Genomic DNA, 21,078 nt, shown 5'->3' with positions numbered 1-21,078 from the left:
GGGGTTTAAGACAAGTCGGTGAGAAGCTTCATGATTAACTTATATATGTTGTTACATAGGCTGATACGACGAAAGTTGGTGACTCTGCAAAGTGTGTCTATCTTTGAGATGAGGATTCTATTAGTCCTATTGAGATTCTCGTCCAGAGCTCTATTTGAGAAGAAACTTTTGATACAGTCGCAAACATCATGCTTCATGTCCTCCTAGTGAAGGTGAAAAAACCTTGCATTCAGGCCATCTGGTCTAGGGGCATGATCAAGAATTAATCAAGACCCATCATTCTAAGAGCAGCTCCAATATCTTCCATGGAGAGGAGATCCAAGATGCCACTGAGATCTTCACCGCTAAGCTTAATGTGGAAGATTAAACCAGTTATAAGGTAATAGTTCATGGACAGGGGGAGAGTGAGAAGAATTAAACATGGACTTAAAATAGTTAACAAAAGCCTCACGAATCATTATAGGGTTGTGAGTCTACAACTTTTCACCGGGGCGTCCTATGTGAGATTGGAGATTGTACATGTACTTTAACTTGCGGGCTATACCTTCGCTCATGAGGTTATGAATTATCGAGGCGTCTCCACACCCTCAATAATTCTATGCCATGACGTTCATTGGGGAGCTTGCAGCGTTTACGGCCTCGCCACGATAGGCATCTCGGTATCATTGTGGGAGCTAGTTTGGTAATCAAGTTTGAGAGAGGAGACTCTCAAAGGAAAGAAACTTGAAAGCCTTCCTTTTGTTTGGGGAGGGGTGGTTTGGGGGGGAGTATTTAGCATTAACAGAGTCAGTTTGGGAGTGGTGGAGGGATGAGAGGCCAGAGTTTAAATCGCCAGTGGAACTATAGTTTATTAGGAATTTTACATAATTGTCACCGAAAACTTTCAACATATTGTTATTGTCACTTTAATCTTCAAAATATTATAATTACCATTAAAAATATCATTTTATCAGTTAAATGTAACTAATGATTATTAAAGTATAACTTGCATTAAAAAAAACTATTTTGTTCTCGCATAAATTATTAAAAATAGTTTAAAAGTTATCAAATATTATACTCAATATTATAATACAATATAATATATATTATTTTATATGGAGATAAAAATTATCGATAAATATTTACATTCTAAATTTAAAAAAAAATATTTTAATTAGTTATACATATTTATTAATTTTAATAATAATCTGTTAGGAGATTGTTAAACAGCAATTGTTGACCTTTGTTAGGCCGTCAACCCGCGCACAAAAAAAAAAAAGAAAATCTCGGACTTGTCGAATTGACACGTCAATGTCTTGGTGTTAATTAATACCTATCAATAAGCTTTTTTTACGGTAACTTTTTTTGTGAACAGTAACTTTATTTTTTTTATAATAATTTAGTAGCATTAAAACATAAAGTTCAATATATTTTTTTTTAAATAAAAAGCTTTGAAAGATGAACAAGATAGATATATCACCCACGAATCCGTTAATTTTGTGCGTTTAGTAACTCACTTTTCAAAAGTAGTTGATCTACCACGGAATACTAGATAGATGAGCGACCAAATTAGCCTCACAGTTGAATGGATGAGATCCTCTATGGTCCTTTTGTTTCAGCTCTTTTTAGTGACAAAATTAGGTAGCTCATCTTCCTGTGGACAAGTCACTCCTACAGGAATAAAGAAGCATATAACTACAATAAATCATACCACCTAGTTTGTACTTTGTCAACAGAATCGACAACTAATTTTTACAATCTACCAGCTGAAAGATCAAAGCCCCCAAGGTCCTTCCATTAATTGGAATGTGTAGGAGTTGAACAACTTTAGACGCCCTTAACAACAAATCAACCACCGAAAGGTTTATTATTACCTCAGAAACTCTCAAGACCTCTAGCTATAAAATTGCCCAACTACACGCTGTTACTTATCATCACAAAGATTTAGTACTACTTCGTAGACAAGACTTCCAAAGTACTGTTGTGAATTGGCATTGTTTAAGCTCTCTTTCAACTATGGCTTCTCATGCTAAGTGGTGCCTCCTGGCTTTGCTTGTATCCTTGGTAGCCGTCGACGAAACCCTCGCGGCGGCTCGCCGCCTTTTAGACACTCCTACACCTGTGGCTTCACCAACTTTGCCATCAATACCAACACTTCCAATGACTCAATTGCCTCCAATGCCATCCATGCCTATACTTCCAAAGCCATCTTTGCCACCAATGCCAACTATTCCGACCACCGTGCCGGTAATCCCGACGGTACCGACGACGTTGCCTCCGATGCCCTCTTTGCCCACTATTCCATCAATTCCTAAGAGTTTGCCTCCAATGCCTTCCATTCCGACGACAATTCCAACAATTCCTGGTTTCCAGATGCCACCTATTCCTTTCTTATCCCCACCTCCTGCAACATCTAACCCATGAATTGGGAGAGGGTACTACTTCCCTATCTGGTTGTTGTGATCATGCTTTTACATTAGGACAGTGAATTGCTTCTTCTTCTTCTTTCTCGTCGTGTTAGACTGTGTTGTGCAACGTACATGTGATTGCAGATGTGAAGCTGAGTTGATGTTATTATGTGCCCGAGTTTGTTTGTACACCTGCTTGTTTGCTTGTAATACTCAGAAAAATAAATAATATTGTGACTTTCGCTTCAATGAACTGCTGATGCACACAGGCCTTTTGCATTTTATCGTATCTGGGTTGTTGTTGATTTGCAAGTCTGAAAGGCTCTTCTTATAATTATGCAAGCAAACCTTTCTTTGTTTCCAAATTGCATTAAAGAAGAATTCAGAGCGTAGCCAGCCAGCTTCTAATTCAAATAGGAGTCACTTAGTATACTGTCACCTAAGTGGTCCAATCGGAAAAAAAAGAAAACGAAACTGGTTAGCATTTTATATTAAGTGCAATATTTTACTTTTACATATAAAACATTGATCTTTTCAACACTTATTTATACTACTAATACTAGTTTTGGTAATTGCAATAGTAAACATATCAAGTTTTGATATAAAGCATTGATCTATATATTAAGGAGAAATAAATTATTAATCTTGTTAGCGCTTTTAGCTTTTAAGATAAAAAAGCTAAGGTTGACGTTCGTTACGATTTGTCTGATTGAGTGGAGCTGAAGCGTCTCACTCTTATAAATTCAACCTTTTTGATTGAGTTCCCCTTGGGTTCTCGAAACTGTTCTTATTATCTATGGCGTTTATTTAGGAGAAAGGGTTTGCCAAACGTGGCCGGCACTTGCTCAATAGGAAAGCTTTGCTTATAATTACAAGTCTAATCACGGGGTGGCAGTCGTGAATTAATTAGATGAGCGTACACATGGATCCTTTAATCCTTCGGTCAGGACCTATTCCAATTCTATTGAAAGATGCATCGACACTAATAAGTTAGCATAATATTGAAAGATGGTATTGTGGCACAGTTACAGTCTTCGTGCTTAACTTTGAGAGCTAGAATGGACACATTATTGAAGTTTGGCTTAAATTAGTCGTTCTATTTTGCTGTGTCAAATGTATTTTAATGCTCTGGAGATGTTCGACACAAAAATCAGAGAAGATTTGCACTTTGCAAACATTCAACTACCCTTCTGTGCTTTAGATTTGGATTCCGGAAGCATTTGAACAGATCTATAAGCATTCGAACGTATGGCAGAATTTCTCTAGCTTAAGTCAGTTCTGTAAATATTAAAGTAGAAACTTTATGACTTTTATGCTTAAAAAAATATTTAAAAAATTAGCCATTATTATATTGAGAAATATTAGAGTTGAGAAATTATTTGTAACAAGAGTTTTACATAATGAAAAAAAATTGTTCTATCCATGGATGTAAACATATTGCCAGACCACATAAACTTTGTCATTCTCTTTCTATAATCTTTATTGTTTCTATTCTTGAGATTATCTATATTAAGATGTCTAATATATAATTAGAAATTATTTATTGCTATTTCATCATTATTATCATATATATTAAAAATTTTCTCAAATTTATTGATTTTGTTATTATGTTTTGCTTCCGCTTTTATCACCCACTTGACATTTAATACAACACACATGTAAATCGTTAACATATGCTTAGCTAAATAATAGCTCAATAAATTTGGCTAATAGCCCAACAGTATAGTAGTTTTGGACGAGTACTTCAACAACGCGGCAACTTTAAACAACGTCTCAATGTCGTTTAGTTTGAAACAATAGCTATATATTTTATACATGGTTTAAAGTCAACACTTAGACAATTTAATGTATTGGCCAAAATGTAGGTGGAATTAAGTATTGATTTCATTCTTAATCACGTATCTTGGGACTCTTAAATAATAAAAAAAAACAAAAACAAAACACGTGCGAAGCTAGTGATACTCGCATAGCTAACATAGAGTCATAACGATGAAGGCTAGATAACGGCTGTCTTTATAACGTGGGTTTAATTTACATACGGTGATCGACACTCAACAAACAAACTAAGAAATATAGACGTATGATAATTTATATAACAGAGCTCAATCAAATCCAACTAAATCAAAGACCTTTCATCACATTATCAAACGAAGGCCGGCCCACGTAAATTGGCATCGGTCAACACAGATAAACCAATTGCAATCTACCAGAAGAAAAGTCCTAATTAAGTACCTTCAATTTCAATTCAATCCAAAAGGATGGAACGGTGAACAACCACTAAACTGCTCTTATCCACGGATCAACAACTAAGGGGGTTATTCCATCAGATCCCTCTGGATCTCATAGCTATAAAATGGTCCCATGCGCTCTCTGTTAATTACCTCTCATCACAAAGTTTACGACAAGCAAAGTACTCCTCCAAAGTGTTTGATCCTCGCAAAGCACCTATGGCTTCTCATGCTAAGTGGTGCCTCCTGGCTTTCCTTGTAGCCTTGGCGGCCGTCGACGAAACCCTCGCGGCTCGCCGCCTTTTAGACACTCCTACACCTGTGGTTACACCAACTCTGCCTCCGATGCCAGCAATGCCTACACTTCCAAAGCCATCTTTGCCACCAATGCCAACTATTCCGACCACCGTGCCGGTTATCCCGACGGTACCGACGACGTTGCCTCCGATGCCCTCTTTGCCCACTATTCCATCCATTCCTACGAGTTTGCCTCCAATGCCTTCCATTCCGACGACGATTCCATCAGTCCCTGGGTTCCAGATGCCACCTATTCCTTTCTTATCCCCACCTCCTGCAACATCTAACCCATGAACTGGGAGAGAGTACTACTTCTCTATCTGGTTGTGGTGATCATGCTTTTACATTAGAAGGAGAGTGAATTGCTTATATATTTTTTTCGTCGTGTTAGAGTGTGTTGTGCAACGTACATGTAGTTGCAGATGTGAAGCTGGGTTAATTATATTATGTGCCCGAGTCTGTTGGTACACTTGTTTGCTTACTTGTAATATTCAGAAAAATCAATAATATTATGACTTTCGCTTCAATGAACTGCTGATGCTCATAGGCGTTTTCCATTTTATTGTATCTGGGTTGTTCTTGATTTGCAAGTCTGAAAGGCTTATCATATAATTATGCAAGCAAACCTTTCTTTGTTTCCAAATTGCATTAAAGAAGAATTCAGAGCGTAGCCAGCTTCTAATTCAAATAGGAGTCACTTAGTATGCTGTCACCTAAGTGGTCCAATCGGCCAAAAAAAAAAAAATGAACGAAACTGGTTAGCATTTTATACTAAGTGCAATATTTTACTTTTACATAAAAAATATTGATCTTTTTCAGCACTTATTTTATACTACTAATACTAGTTTTGGTAATTGCAATAGTAAACATATCAATTTGATATAAAACATTGATCTATATATTGAGGAGAAATAAATTATTAATCTTGTTAGCGCTTTTAGCTTTTAAGACAAAAAAGCTAAGATTGATGTTCGTTACGACTTATCCAATTGGGTGGAGCAGAAGCATCTCACCGTTATAAATTCAATTCAACCCTTTTAATTGAGTTCGAAAGGGATTGCCAAACGTAGTCAGCACTTGCTCAATTGGAAAACCTTGCTTATAATTAGATGAGTGTACACGTGGATCCTTTAATCCTTTGGTCAAGACCTATTCCAATTTTATTGAAAGAGGCATTGGCCACCCAGCCTTATAAAAGTGAAAGGTTTGAATGCTTTAGAAGGGGTTATTCACGGTCTGGAGAACCCAAATACAGCCTACTATCTAGGTCAGGAGAAGCTGCAAGACAACAATCTGGTGTGCTGTCGGTGTTTCATGGAGAGGCAACAGTTTGTGAGGCCTCGGCATCTTATTTCTCAAGCACCCGAACTGGTTTTACATTGCTAAAAGCATCCATTTGGAATATTGCTCCGATGCTTTAACATGTGAAGCTCTTGTCTTGCTGGAGAGCCTAAAGATGGTGGCAGATTTTTTAGATCATGATGATTGTTGGGTCTTTAGTGACTCTCTTAGCATAGTTAAGACAGTTAATGGGTGGCAAACTCTGTTAACTGATCTATTAATCTAATAGTGCTGGAATGTAAAAGGTGGATTTCTGTTAACTCTAAGATTAGGGTCTGCATCATGAGTCGCGCCAATAACGGTGCAGCCATAATTTAGCCATTCTGTAATAACCCAAGGTTAAAAATAAAAATAAAAATAAATTAAAATTAAAAAAAAAAGAAAATTTCCTGCACTGCATGGCACGACAGCTCGTGCCATGTAGTGGCAACGGAGATGGGCGCCACGTGCCCCAAGCGCTGGCCCGGCCAACCTGGCCGAGCGAGCTGGCACGGTGGGCCGTCGCCGCAGCCTCCCTCCCCACTACCTCTCCTTTTTCTTCCTCTCTCTCTCTCTCTTCTTTCTTTCGGGTTCTTTCTCACCTTTCTCTCTTTCTCTCTCTCTCTCAAACACACACTCTCTCTCTACCCACTGCCGCCGCCACCTCCACTAGCGCCGGTGAGCTTCCCTCCTTCTCTCTCTCTCTCTCTCTCTCTCTCTCTCTCTCTCTCTCTCTTTCTCCCTCTCTCTCTCTATCTCTCTTTCTCTCTTTGTCGGCTTCCTCTCGGGACCGCCGGAGGATTGAGCCGTCGGCGAGAGGCCGACCGCTGAGTGGCCACCAGCGGCCGCACCCCTCCCCCATGTCCCAACCATCTTCTTCTTTCTTCTTTCTTCCTTTTTCTTTCTTCTTTCTTCTTTCTTCTTTCTTCTTTCTTCTTCTTCTTCTCTTTCTTCTCCCTCTCCTCCTCCTTCTTCCCTTCTCTCCTCTGACTGCACCCTTGCAGCGCCAAGCGCTGGGCTCGGCCCAGCGCCTTGCTGTGCATGTACTGGGCTGAGCCCAGCACTATATATAATTATATATATATATATATGCACAATTAGTTTAGCTTAGTTAATTTAATGTATTTAGGTTATACAAATTAAATATAATTATATCATAGTTAGTATATAGTTTTAATTATAGCATGTTTAGCAAAATACCTACAATTTAAATTACTATTTTAATCCTAAGTAGGTAATAATAATTATTAGGGTTATGTACGTATATTCTTACGTAATTAATTGCAGTAACTTAATTCTTATTTTCTTAATTATCAAAGAGAATAATAGACAGATAAAATATATTTTAAATACACTACTAAATAATATACAAAAAGAAATATAGAAATGAAGAGTACATAATTACAACAAGAAACTATCCTTTTGTCGGGTTAATTTTAATTAATAGAAAGACTGACATATTTGTTATAAATAATTTCAGATCCCGACCCCCCTATTTAAGATCCCGTGGACTTAGCTATCGAGGCGTGATCATTATCGTAGCAGCGTGAATGAGTGGTGGTTTGGTATTTGCAGTGGAGTGAGTAGTCTTATCCCCTAGATCCCTTTCTCAAATTAGGTTATATTATATATTATGCACATACATGTTTTGACCTCCAGCATGACTATATGACTTTATATAGAGATGATTTCAGTCAAGCATATTTTATCATGCATTTGATTAGGCTGATATGAAATATGAGTACATTGGTGATATATAGAGATGATTGGAGAAGATTATACTGTTATGGTTTTTTGTTGGGATGATCTATATTATAAGTATGCATGTGATAGACTAGCAGAAGTATGCATGTGTTAAATACATGGTTGGAGTCGACATTATATCATTTTTCTCTTGGCTTCTTCACCACCTAAATTCCTTAGTTGCATGATTTGTTATAGTACTGGATATATTCATATGATCTATCATGTATAAAAAATCATAACAATAGTTGTGTATGTGATGTGACGTGATAGCTAGAACGGTATTTGGTCCGGACTGGTACTGGACATACTCTTAGCGTATGGCAGAGCATAGTGATGACAGATAGTTGTACACTTAGCGTATGACAGGGTACAACTATCATTGATATACCCTTAGCGTATGGTAGGGTATGATTTATCTACAGAGATACCCTTAGCGTATGACAGGATATGATTTATCTCCAGAGATACTCTTAGCGTATGACAGGGTATGCTCTGAGCTTATGACATGATGTGTATCGAGTTTGGGGCCGAGTACCGTAGTCCAACATAGTGGATGATATTTAGAGTTGAGATGGATGATTATGATAGTGAGAGATATGTGGATTATATCTGCTTCTGATATATACGATTATCTAGTGGTTGGTATGCATCATGCATCATCATTGATATGACTAGTATCATTGGATCATAATTGTTATACATGATATGGTGTTATATTCGGTGATGTTATATGATAATTTCATCATGTTATATAATTTCGGTTGAGGATATAATATGGTCATTCATGAGAATTGATTTCATTCATATATAAGTCGTTGAGGATACATATATACATCCTCATATATGGCATCATGCTACTTTCTGATTCATATTATCTAGTACATGATTTACTCTCTGTTTGGCATCACTGATTCGGGGTAAGATTTATTCATTGAGCCTTTTGCTCATGACTCTCTTGTTTTCTCATTTCCAAAAACCCAAGTGAACGAGAGGAATATGATATTCCCTTAGAGGTCTAGCCGGTGAGTGAGGAGTAGAGTGTGGTTAGTGTTTTCTGCTAGATGAGTTATCTTATCTGATGTACTAGTGGACATCCTCCAAAGTGTATCTGTATCTTTGTCTTATATTTTAGCAGGTGACATTATACTTGTATAATTATGTATATACTACCGTTGTGTATATGTAGTTGTGAAAAGCTCTTAATGATATGTTGTGGTCTTTGTAGGACCCATGTAGGGTTATTTGTATGCTGTTTACAGTTAAACTTGAGTTATTCTTAGTTTAGATGTTGTGGATAAAAGTATGATGTTACTACAGGTTTATTTGATTGTCAGTATCTAACCAAATGGTCAGGTGCTACGCACGTGCCGTGTGGGCTCGTGCCGTGCACGTGTTTAGAGTTGAGTGTTACACATTCTAGCCTCTAATGTTTGTAGGATTATGGTTTGGATTGATTCGCTGACATATTTGGATTGTATCAAGGACTCAAAGTAAATATTAAAAGTCTACAAACACTTAGAGAGAGAGAGAGAGGGGCATTGGCACTAAGTTAGCATCATATTGAAAGATGGTCGATGTGGCAAGTTTTATTAACTTTGAGAACTGGAAAGGACACGTGTATATTGTTAATGGATGCTTAGTAAGATAATAGTTTGATCAGTTTGTTTGATGGCCCGGTAATACAGTAGTTTGGAGTAGTATTTCAAATGTGTGACGGCTTAAAATAACGTCTCGATGACGTTTAGTTCGAAATAATAATTCTACATCACACACAATTTAAAATTTATATTAAATAATTGAATATATTAGCTAATGTTTAGTGAGACTTAAATATCTCTTATATAATGTGAATTCTATTCTCCGCGAGGCATCTATTATTCAGACTCTTAAATGATTTGAAACAAAACAAAACAAAACAAAACAAAACACGTGCAAAGGCAGTGATGCTCGCATAGATAGTATAAGAGTCAAAACGTTGAAGGATGGATGACAACTGTCTTTATAACGTGGGTTTAATTTACATACGGTGATCGACACTCAACAAACAAACTAAGAAATATAGACGTATGATAATTTATTTAACAGAGCTCAATCAAATCCAACTAAATCAAAGACCTTTCATCACATTATCAAACGAAGGCCGGCCCACGTAAATTGTCATCGGTCAACACAGATAAACCAATTGCAATCTACCAGAAGAAAAGTCCTAATTAAGTACCTTCAATTTCAATTCAATCCAAAAGGATGGAACGGTGAACAACCACTAAACTGCTCTTATCCACGGCTCAACAACTAAGGGGGTTATTCCATCAGATCCCTCTGGATCTCATAGCTATAAAATGGTCCCATGCGCTCTCTGTTAATTACCTCTCATCACAAAGTTTACGACAAGCAAAGTACTCCTCCAAAGTGTTTGATCCTAGCAAAGCACCTATGGCTTCTCATGCTAAGTGGTGCCTCCTGGCTTTCCTTGTAGCCTTGGCGGCCGTCGACGAAACCCTCGCGGCTCGCCGCCTTTTAGACACTCCTACACCTGTGGTTACACCAACTCTGCCTCCGATGCCATCAATGCCTACACTTCCAAAGCCATCTTTGCCACCAATGCCAACTATTCCGACCACCGTGCCGGTAATCCCGACGGTACCGACGACGTTGCCTCCGATGCCCTCTTTGCCCACTATTCCATCCATTCCTACGAGTTTGCCTCCAATGCCTTCCATTCCGACGACGATTCCATCAGTCCCTGGGTTCCAGATGCCACCTATTCCTTTCTTATCCCCACCGCCTGCAACAACTAGCCCATGAACTGGTAGAAAGTACTATTATCTGGTTGTCGTGATCAGACATTTATGTTACTAGTAGGAGAGTGTATTGCTTCGTTTTTCGTCGTGTCTGTGTGTATTGTGAAACGTATGGTTGCGGATGTGAAGCTGGGTTAGTTATATTATGTGCCCGAGTCTGTTGGTAAACCTGCTTGCTTGCTTGTAATACTTAGAAAAGAATCAATAATATTACGGCTTTGTCTTCAATGAACTGTTCGTGCTTAGAGGCCTTCTGCATTTTTAATTCAAAAATGGGACACTTAACTATTATGCTGTCATACCAACTTTTCAGAGGAGGAGAGACTAAGATGAAAAAAAAAAATCATATACATATGTATACTTGTTTTGGTGCGTAACCCATAGACAATTTTCGGATAGCAATTTAACGGATAATGAACAACTATGCTACGTGGCAGAAAAACACAGACGACGATATAAACTATATCATTTGGATTTCTTACGACATTTTTAATTGGTACGATTACGATTTTAATTAACTTATGAAACAGCGAAGGACACGTAGACAGATTTGAAATATGCGTCAAGATTAAGTTTAGACGCATTTAACTCACAAAACTAATCCTGATGTAAGTTAGTGTAATTGCCATAATAAACAGCAAGGTTACAGGAATTTAGCAATATTAATTAATGCAAGGACTGCGGTGTACCCTGGGGGCTAAAAACTAGATTATGGAAGTTGTTAAGACAATTCCCTCCATGTAAAGTTAAACCCCTGCTCATTAGTAACGCCTGCGTTTTTTTAATCTTTTACTGTTTTTTTTACCAAAATATGGGTCCTTATAAGTTTATCCAAATTAACGATCGGTCTCCAAATTTAATATTCAAATGGGCCTCTCTTTTAGACACCTTAACTATCATCTCATGGCTACCATTTTATATTATAATAAAATAATGATAAGTTCAGTATTTTATTTGCATACAAAATGCTGATCATTTCAGCATTTAATCTATACTGTTGACACTATTAAGTTAAATGCCTCAATTCAAGTTCATAGTAACTGCAATAGAAAATGCATCAAGCCTTGATATAGAGATAAGATGCTAAGCAGTAACATATTCTGTCGAGCCTATGAAATGACAATTTACATATCCAGAATTGATTCATTTAGCTAGGTATTAATCCCGGCAAATAAATCTCTTTGCAAGCATATTTTAATCAAACGATCAGTTTTTGATAAATTTCTTTGAAATTTACCAGATTTCCCAGTATAATAGAATAAAGATCGGAAATAACTATGCTAGAGAGAGGGGTCCGATTCCAGTTCTATTGAAAGATGCATTAAGATAAGTCATAAACATATCAAATCCAGTACGTCATAACGTTGAAAGACCAAAGAATAGCTCTCTTTTGACATCAACAAACTCAGAAATTTAGGCGTAAGATGATTTTATATAACAAAGCTCAATCTAATCCAACTAAATCAAAGACCTTCCATCACATTACCAAACGAAGGCCCACGTAGTTTGTAATCGGCCAACACAGATAAACCGATTGCAATCTACCAGAAGAAAAGTCCTAAGTACCTTCAATCCAATTTAAGAGGATGGGAAGGTGAACAACCATTAAGCTGCTCTTATCCACAGATCAACAACTAAGGGGTTATTCTATCAGATCCCATATAACTATCTCTAGCTATAAAATGGCCCCAGGTGCTTTCTATTAGCTCTCATCACAAAGTTCACTCCAAGCAAAGTAGTCCTCCAAAGTGTTTGTTCCTAGTATTACTTGAGCTCTCGTTCACCTATGGCTTTTCATGCTAAGTGGTGCCTCCTGGCTTTGCTTGTAGCCTTGGCGACCGTCGATGAAAGCCTCGCGTCTCGCCGCCTTTTAGACACTCCTACACCTGAGGCTGCACCAACTATACCAACTTTGCCTTCAATACCAACACTTCCAATGACCCAAATCCCTCCAATGCCGTCCTTGCCTACACTTCCAAAGACAATGCCACCAATGCCATCTATCCCGACCACCGTGCCGGTTATCCCGACGGTACCGATGACGCTGCCTCCCATGCCCTCTTTGCCCACTATTCCATCCATTCCCAAGAGTTTGCCTCCAATGCCTTCCATTCCGACGACAATTCCATCAGTGCCTGGGTTCCAGATGCCTCCCATCCCTTTCTTATCCCCACCTCCTGCGACAACTAGCCCATGAACTGGGAGAGAGTACTACCTCCCTATCTGGTCGTTGTGATCATACCATTTATATTAGAAGTAAGAGAGTGGATTGCTTCCTTTGTCTTCGTCGTGTTAGTGTGTGTTTAATTTGTTACGTATGGTTGCTGATGTGAAGGGTTAATTATGTTACGTTATACACCTGCTTGCTTGCTTGTAATACTCAGAAAAAAAAAAAATCAATAGTATTATGATTTTGACTTGAGTGATGTCTATCGTATCTGAGCTGTTCTTGCAAATTTGAAAGGCTTGTCTTATAATCATGCAAGCAAACCTTTCTTTGTTTCCAAAATGTATACAAGAAGAATTCACAAGTTGTCAATTCTGCTTCTGTACGGCATCGTGCATAGGTACGTGCATGTATATGGAATTCCTCGATTAGATGTACTTGTTTTGGTGGAAAGACAGTGGTTGGCTAGCAATTTAGTGGGTAGTTATTAAACAACTATGCTACCTGACACAATAAACAAAGACGATGATATAAACTATATCATTTGTATTTCTTATGGCATTTTTAATTGTTACCATTACGTCTTTAATTAAATTACGAAAAGAGAAGGTCACGAGATGGATTTGAGGTATGCGTCAAGATTAAGGTTCAGAAGCATTTAGCTCACGAAACTAATCCTAATCTAAGTTAATGTAATTCTCAACATAAACAAGAAGACTTTAGCAATATCAGTTGCTATGCATACAACTAGATTATGCAAGTTGTTAGACAAACAGTAATGCTATTAATAAATGCTCATCTTTATTCGTAAGCATAGCATTACTTGAGAATTTTTCATCAAAATATCCTCATTAATTTATTTACTAAAATGGTTCGCCTCTAATTACCTAATACCTCATTTGCTTTGAGATTAAGAGAAAATATAAAATATCTATTCTAGATTCTTATTCCTCAAATTGTACTTCTAATATAAAATAAGGTATTTTAATATTTACTTATAATATAGAACAGTAATATAATAATTATTTTTGATATGATATAAATTTAAACTAAAGTACAATTAAGAAGTAAAATTTATTGAAACATTTTTTATTTGACATATAAATTTAAACTAATATGCCTCATTTATTATAGGTATGTAAACCTAACCCTTCTGACGTAACCTTCATTGAGCTTGCAGAATAGACCTATAATAAGCTTACAGAATAGGCTTTTATTGTGCTTCCAATTAAATTCTTTAATGAGCTATACAATAGGAAAGTGCAGATTTTACGGCCTAAATTGCACTTCTTTTTAAGCTTCTGTATGATTGCCTTCAAGGATTATATTTATAGGTATACATTCAATATTTGTAAGTATATAATAAGTTAGGTGAGTGTTAGGAGAGAGAAAATATGTGAAAAAATTAAAGAATATTTTTATTTATTTGTGAAATAGATAGGTAGGTGATAAGAGAAAAGAGAGAGAATTTTCAAATCAAGCATAAAATTTTAAGTGAATTTATGTGTGTAATAATTTAAATAATCTTTTTTAATTTATAATAGAGATAATTTGATGTTTTTTTTTTCTAATCTAAAATAGTATTACCTAGTCTATAATCCTGAAGCATATGATGGTTAAATGGGCATCTTTTGGACACATAAGCCACCTCATGGGCCCAACTGAAAAATACTAATAATTTTGTTAGTATTCATACTACAATTTAAAGTAACATAAGATTTGGGATAACAAATATTGATCTTTTCAGCACTTAGATATAAGTTTTATATATATCTAAGTCTTGATATAAAACATTCTTCTATTCAGATTTAGTTTAAAATAAATTGCTGATCTTGTTAGTATTGTTAGCTTCAAGGTCAGACATCAAGCAATTTAGGTTTTTTTCTTTTGGGTCGTATTTAAGTTTGGAGGGATAATTCACTCCCATAACTAAGAAAGCCTATTTTAGTCTAATACCGGATTTACCATAATAATGCAATAAAGATTGGAAACAACCGTGCTAGAGAGACAGGGGACCTTGTTCCAATTCTATTGAAAGATGCATTGACACAAGTTAGCATCATATCGAATCCAATGACTAAAACCATAACGTTGATGAAGACCAAATAAGAGCTCTCTTTTTCCACGTGGAGTTAAGTTTAATAATGGTGACACGCAGCAAATTAACTCCGAAATTTAGACGTACGATAATTTATAAATCAAAGACCTTCCATCACATTACCAAACGAAGGCCCACGTAATTTGTAATCGGTCAACACTGATATACCGATTGCAATCTACCAGAAGAAAAACTAAAGTCCTAAGTGACTTCAATTAAATTTAAAAGGATGGGAAGGTGAACAACCATTAAGCTGCTCTTACCCTCAGATCAACAACTAAGAGGTTATTCCATCAGATCTTCTTAGGATCTCTAGCTATAAATAGGCCCCAGGTGCTCTCTATTTTTTCTCATCACAAAGTTTACAACCAGTAAGCATAGTCCTCCAAAGTCCAAAGTGTTTGTTCCTAGTATTATCTAAGCAAGCTCTCCTCCATCTATGGCTTCTCATGCTAAGTGCTACCTCCTGGCTTTGCTTGTGGCCTTGGCGACCGTCGACGAAAGCCTTGCGGCTCGCCGCCTTTTAGACACTCCAACGCCTGAGGCTGCACCAACTTTGCCTTCAATACCAACAATTCCAATGACCGAAATGCCTCCGATGCCATCCATGCCTACACTTCCAAAGCCAACTCTGCCACCAATGCCGACTATGCCGACCACCGTGCCGGTTATCCCGACGGTACCGACGACATTGCCTCCAATGCCATCTCTGCCCACTATTCCATCCATTCCTAAGAGTTTGCCTCCCATGCCTTCTATTCCGACGACAATTCCATCAGTGCCTGGGTTCCAGATGCCTCCTATTCCTTTCTTATCCCCACCTCCTGCAACAACTAGCCCTTGAACTGGGAGCGACTACTTTTCTACCTGGTTATTGCGATACTGTTATATTGGTTTAGAGAGTGGTTTTCATCTTTGTTGCCATGCTTAGTATGTCATATGTTTGTGCTAGTACATGTGTGATGATTTATACGTGCATGAGTTTGTCGATGCACCTGCTTGTTTGCAGTGTTTTACAGTACAATTGAATAAGATTGACTTTTGGCTACTGCTAAAGTGCTGGTGTGGTGTCCTCTTTTTCTCTCTTTTCGTGCTACTTCTCTTCATAATGTTAGCATTTCTCTTGATGCGGGAACCAATAAAAGATAATGTTTTGGGTAGCACTTGCATTGATTCGTAATGTCATAAAAATTCAACTCCATGCGTTATTGCTTAAATTTTCTAAGACGGATCGGATCATACACAAATTTTCACCTAACAATGTAATTAAATTGGCATGTTTTTTTTAACTATTAAATTGGCATGTTGCTAGAGTAGATGCTCAAAACAAAGAAACGGAGCTGCCTGTCAAGTATATATTAAATTGACGTTCTGAAGACAATGTCCTACTACAGTTAATCAACACATTGTTATCCGAATCAATACAAGTAAAACTTTTACCGCCAGCGAATAGTGCAAAAAAGGTTAACAAGAGAAAAAGCTAGATTAACAGAGTAGTGAACACTGGATCATGTCTGGAGTTTCTTAAACCTCAAAAGAAAAAAAAAATAGTGAATGAGTTTTGAGTTAGGAAATTATTCCCGCGTACTCTTCATAACAATGTCTGAGCACCATAGCAATGGGTATGAAGCCTTAATGCCTTATCTTTATATGTCTGAAACAACCAGGATATCAGATTAGTACAAGTATCTGAAAATATAACTCAAAACTAAGTAGATTCATTAATGCTTTCATGTACAATACCAACTTACATGTAGCATTTGAAACATAAAACCACTTCTCTAGGCCCCAAAATATTGTGCATATACATTTTTTCTGAACATAATCTTTAATTAAAAACCTGCTTTCCGGTGAATAGATAAACCATCATTTCATAATGAGTCATCCTTCGAGCTTCATTAGAAGCCCTCCTTCGAGCTTCATTAGAAACCCTTTTGATCAACGAACTCAAAATGCTGTTCCCATAATTTTTGTTAATGTTTATAGAACTCTATTTTACGGCTGCAAGTTGAGTTAATTGCATTCTCCAAGCTCTCAATCTTGTCATATTCCACTCTGAAGGTTACCATAGTAATACCATCTTTGCCGGTATCGTAGTCCTGCTTAATGTCCTCCACTTGAAAAAATTGTAGCTGGTAGAGAAAGAATAATAGCAAGGTTAATAGAGTGTAGTTTGCGCATATATCAAAGTAATATTTGATATGCACAATACAAATTTTAAACAATTGAATCAGCACCTGGTGATACACTGTTCCCAGTAAATCAAATGGCACTTCCATACCTATAGGAGCCTGACATGATGATAAATGACCAAACAATCATATTAAATACATGGTACTCCAACTAATTAATCCCCATTCATATATCATGTCCAAAGATAAGAAAGAAAATGGAGATTTAAGTTTCTAGACCAGTACCTTGGGTTTCACAAGACAAGTAGAAGCACCTTTCAGGCATTCTAGAGCAACTCCACCATAAGCCCTGACCAGTCCACCAGTTCCCAGTTTTATACCTCCAAAATATCTATATTTATTTTGTCAGAGGAGATCATTTCAAAAAAATAATGCCATGACTACATAAGAGAGGATGACAAGCACAGAGGCTGCATAGAGTTTCAGATCTCTTGCAAGAGAGACAATAAGCAGGTCAAGTCAAATTACTTCGAAATAACACGTACATATTCTTACATTTCCAACTAAATGATATCCAGATTTAATAAGTAACTCATCTTCATCTTGTTTATTAGTAAAGCAAATCTAGGTATAATACCTCTTCTGTCAAGGACTTCCAATCACTGGATCAAGTTGAACATATTGAAATTAACAGAGAGACAGATACTGATCTTCTGGATTTTAAGAAAATAATAAAGAGAAAACAAACCTGATCACAACAACCATCACCATATCAACTCCAGAGGAAACAATGGCAGAATATATAGGCTTTCCAGCTGTACCTGAGGGTTCACCATCATCATTGGATCGGAACTGTTCTCCAAGCTATAGATATAAGTATACAAGTCAAAAGGATCACAAGAAATTGGCAAGGCAAATAAATTTGGTGGGCACCCAGAGAAAGTAGGCTATCACCTTGTAAGCCCAGCAGTTATGAGTGGCACGGGGATCCCTGACCTGATTTAAATCAAACAAAACAGATCCACTGAATAATTACAATAATTCCTCATTGGTATATGTGAAAGTTCAAAGAGAAATATATGCATAAGATGTACCTTCGACAATTAGAGCATCAAATTAACAATATCATGCCAATATGTTCAGTTAATCCCTCTCAAATGTTCTTATTCAAAGAAGTTTTCTTAAACAAGCACAAAAGTTTACTTTGATTGGACTAGCTAAGTGAAATTTATTATGTTACCAAGGCCAATTTGTGTTAAAAAATCATGCTTAACTATACATACTTCTATAATTCAACCACAGGATGTAGACAATGGCTGGTTTAGAGGTATGAACTGCCGCGGTACTTTCTATGACCTATACCTTCAATGGTGGATAATGAACTGTGATTTCTAGAGGTGTCCATTGTGCCACTTTAGTATCATATTATACACTCACTTATTCATATCAAGCATCCAACAATAAAGAATTCTTGAGCCCCGATACCATCTAATCACCACTATCATAGAAGATAGAGTTACAGCCATGGATCACAAGGTATGTTCAATAGCTACATTTTTTTGAGAGAAAAAGAAAAGAAAAAAGAGGAGGAGATATCTTTATACGGTTTAGGAGCCCTCGTTGCACAATAGCCTACCATTCATTACCAAAAACTCTTACTAAAAAGCAAAGTAATTGTGCGGAATTTAGTTATGCTTGCCAAAACTGATATAAGACAACTCGACAACTTTATTCTAATAAACGTTCCGACGAATTTCACCAAATAAGCTTGACCAAATCGAACGAAAACCCAACTCTAACCAGATCGACGGGCAAATTAGATTTAATGGAGGGAAAAAATAAAGAAATGGAAGGAGAGGAGGATTCAAGAAAACCTCGGCAAGGAAGGAGTGGGCAGATCGCTCGTCGGAGACGGGGGCGGCGATGGCGATAAATTTGCTCTTCTTTGTCTCGCGCTCGCACCTCGCCCGCTCCCTGAGCGTCGTGTACGCCAAAGGCGACGGCTGCGAGGACGACGACATCGAGCGCACGGTCACCCCCCACTCCGCTCGCGAGGACGATAGCAGAAGCGCAGGGGAACGGAGGTGCGACGGTATTCTCACCCCCATCCGAGTTGGACTCAAGCTGAACGAAACTAGTGCATAGGATAGATAGTTTACGGGCCAAGCTGGGCCTTCTTCCTTCAGATACGGGTCCGGTTTTGGACTTCTCGGAGCCCGTCTGAGATACCGGCTGATCTGTTTAGCGTTACAGGAATTTGCACCCCATTTACTTACTTCAACATAATCTAAGTTCAAACCAATGGGATTCGAACTTAGGAATTAGGATAGTGCTCAAACTATAGAACGTAGAAATGATCTACATTTTTACTTAGATGTTAATATTCTTTCTTTTCATCAGAGAGGTGGAGTTTAAACTTAGAATCTGTCCTACAACATCATTCTCAACTGTTTGAGCACAATCTTATTGGCTAATTGGATGTTAATGCTGTCAGGTACTATTTCCTTTTCGCATCCTGTAATTACCAACTCTTACTTTGGACCCTTACAGAATTAAAAAAAAAAAAACATGATACAGATACACTCAAAGGTGCCATTAGTGGTGAATTTGAATCCCACGGTGACGTCAAAGTTAAACGTTACTGCCTCACACGAGTCAAATCACATCGAATTATACTTTCTTTTTAGCATGGAATTTGTCAAAACATGTCGAGAAAAGAGTTGGTTGCTTCTAAAGTTGACGAGAAGTCTCACTCACAAAGTCACACAAGTCACGATTAAGGGGGAGAATTAGTACTGTATTACTTTGTCGTCATGAGTGGAAATGTGGAATAAGGTTCACGGGAAAGAACTAAACTAATCATAGCCCAGTGTGAACGCACTTGAACCAACTATATCTTTTTTCTCAGAACCAAAAAGAAAAAAAAGAAAAATGGACAAATCCGCTCCCACTGCAACCCACGTCAGTTGCCATATGCAGTAATGCTGATTAGATTCTTAATATGTCAATTTCTTCGTAAGCCGTCCATACATAGCTCAAATGATTTGGATTGATTCGGCGGCTTGGCTTCTCGTCCAGATCTCTATTTGGGCATTAGTAGAATGAAAGTCTCCTTTTGTCATATTTCTTAATCATCTAGAAATAATAAATTAAAAAAATAAAATAAACATTATCCTCGTCGGCAGCACTAGCCCTGGAATTCTTGGGACGGCGATCTCCGTCTTTGAGTATGGGAGGACTCCCGTATACACCTTGTAGAACCCATTGAGCCCTTGATTGTAGAATCTCTTGCTTGCCATTTTCAGATCCTTGGGAGAAGTGATGTCTATAAATAATATAACACTTATTATCAGTAATAATATTAATATTTATTATCTAAATAAATAAATTATAAATTATGAATTATTTAAGAAATATGTGGATAAATAGATATTCGATATCCATATGCGAAATGTATAGTTGAAAAAAAACTACCCATATTTGAATTTGTTTCTAGATTTTTTTTATATAAAAAATCTTATTTATATCTAAATTCGTATCCTAGTTAGATAAAAATTATTTATCCAAATGTGGTCCAAATTAGATTGAATAACAAATCTAGTTAGAGTTAATCTTACCAACGACATAGGATGGCGAAGGCAAAGATAAAAGTTGTATTTTTCTTCTTTCGACGAGGGAGAGAGGGCAACGAGGAAGCTCAAGACAAGGGTTGGCTCCATTCATCTTAAGGCTCCAACCTGTCAGGTAATAAGAGCCTACGAGCAAGCCATTGGAAGCTGAGAATCCTTCTTACATGGCCATCTGTAATTAGGGATAAATTAACTGAAAAGGAGAGGGAGCCAAGATCCAAAGGCTCAGAAGTTTCTTGACCCTATTATAATCGACCTAAGGCTAGATTGTGT

General features: G+C 37.2%; 2 protein-coding genes across 4 annotated transcripts; one reads left to right on the top strand and one right to left on the bottom strand.

Moving 5' to 3' along the window:
• Positions 1–1,903: 1,903 nt before the first annotated feature.
• Positions 1,904–5,443, top strand: LOC140778257 (uncharacterized). The gene is made up of 2 exons (XM_073122888.1): positions 1,904–2,326; positions 4,947–5,443. The coding sequence occupies exons 1-2, from the start codon at positions 1,996–1,998 to the stop codon at positions 5,204–5,206; spliced, it is 591 nt and encodes a 196-aa protein (XP_072978989.1). The 5' UTR covers positions 1,904–1,995; the 3' UTR covers positions 5,207–5,443.
• Positions 5,444–16,418: 10,975 nt separating this feature from the next.
• Positions 16,419–19,305, bottom strand: LOC140778285 (uncharacterized). 3 transcript variants are annotated; one of them, XR_012107168.1, is made up of 7 exons: positions 19,051–19,305; positions 18,131–18,172; positions 17,925–18,040; positions 17,462–17,567; positions 17,282–17,335; positions 16,796–17,176; positions 16,419–16,698 (listed from the first exon to the last, which is right to left on the bottom strand). XR_012107168.1 is itself a non-coding variant. In XM_073122925.1 (6 exons), the coding sequence occupies exons 1-6, from the start codon at positions 19,282–19,284 to the stop codon at positions 17,018–17,020; spliced, it is 711 nt and encodes a 236-aa protein (XP_072979026.1). In that variant the 5' UTR covers positions 19,285–19,305; the 3' UTR covers positions 16,731–17,017. The 3 variants fall into 3 exon arrangements, 2 of the variants coding, with proteins under 2 accessions (XP_072979026.1, XP_072979027.1); XM_073122925.1 differs by lacking the exon at positions 16,419–16,698 and having other exon boundaries at positions 16,731–17,176; XM_073122926.1 differs by lacking the exon at positions 16,419–16,698 and having other exon boundaries at positions 16,731–17,176; positions 17,925–18,028.
• Positions 19,306–21,078: the final 1,773 nt, after the last annotated feature.

This window comes from Typha angustifolia, chromosome 15, assembly GCF_048772165.1.
Source record: "Typha angustifolia cultivar Huaian chromosome 15, ASM4877216v1, whole genome shotgun sequence".
Taxonomy (NCBI): domain Eukaryota; kingdom Viridiplantae; phylum Streptophyta; class Magnoliopsida; order Poales; family Typhaceae; genus Typha; species Typha angustifolia.
This window is presented reverse-complemented; position numbering and strand designations above follow the sequence as displayed.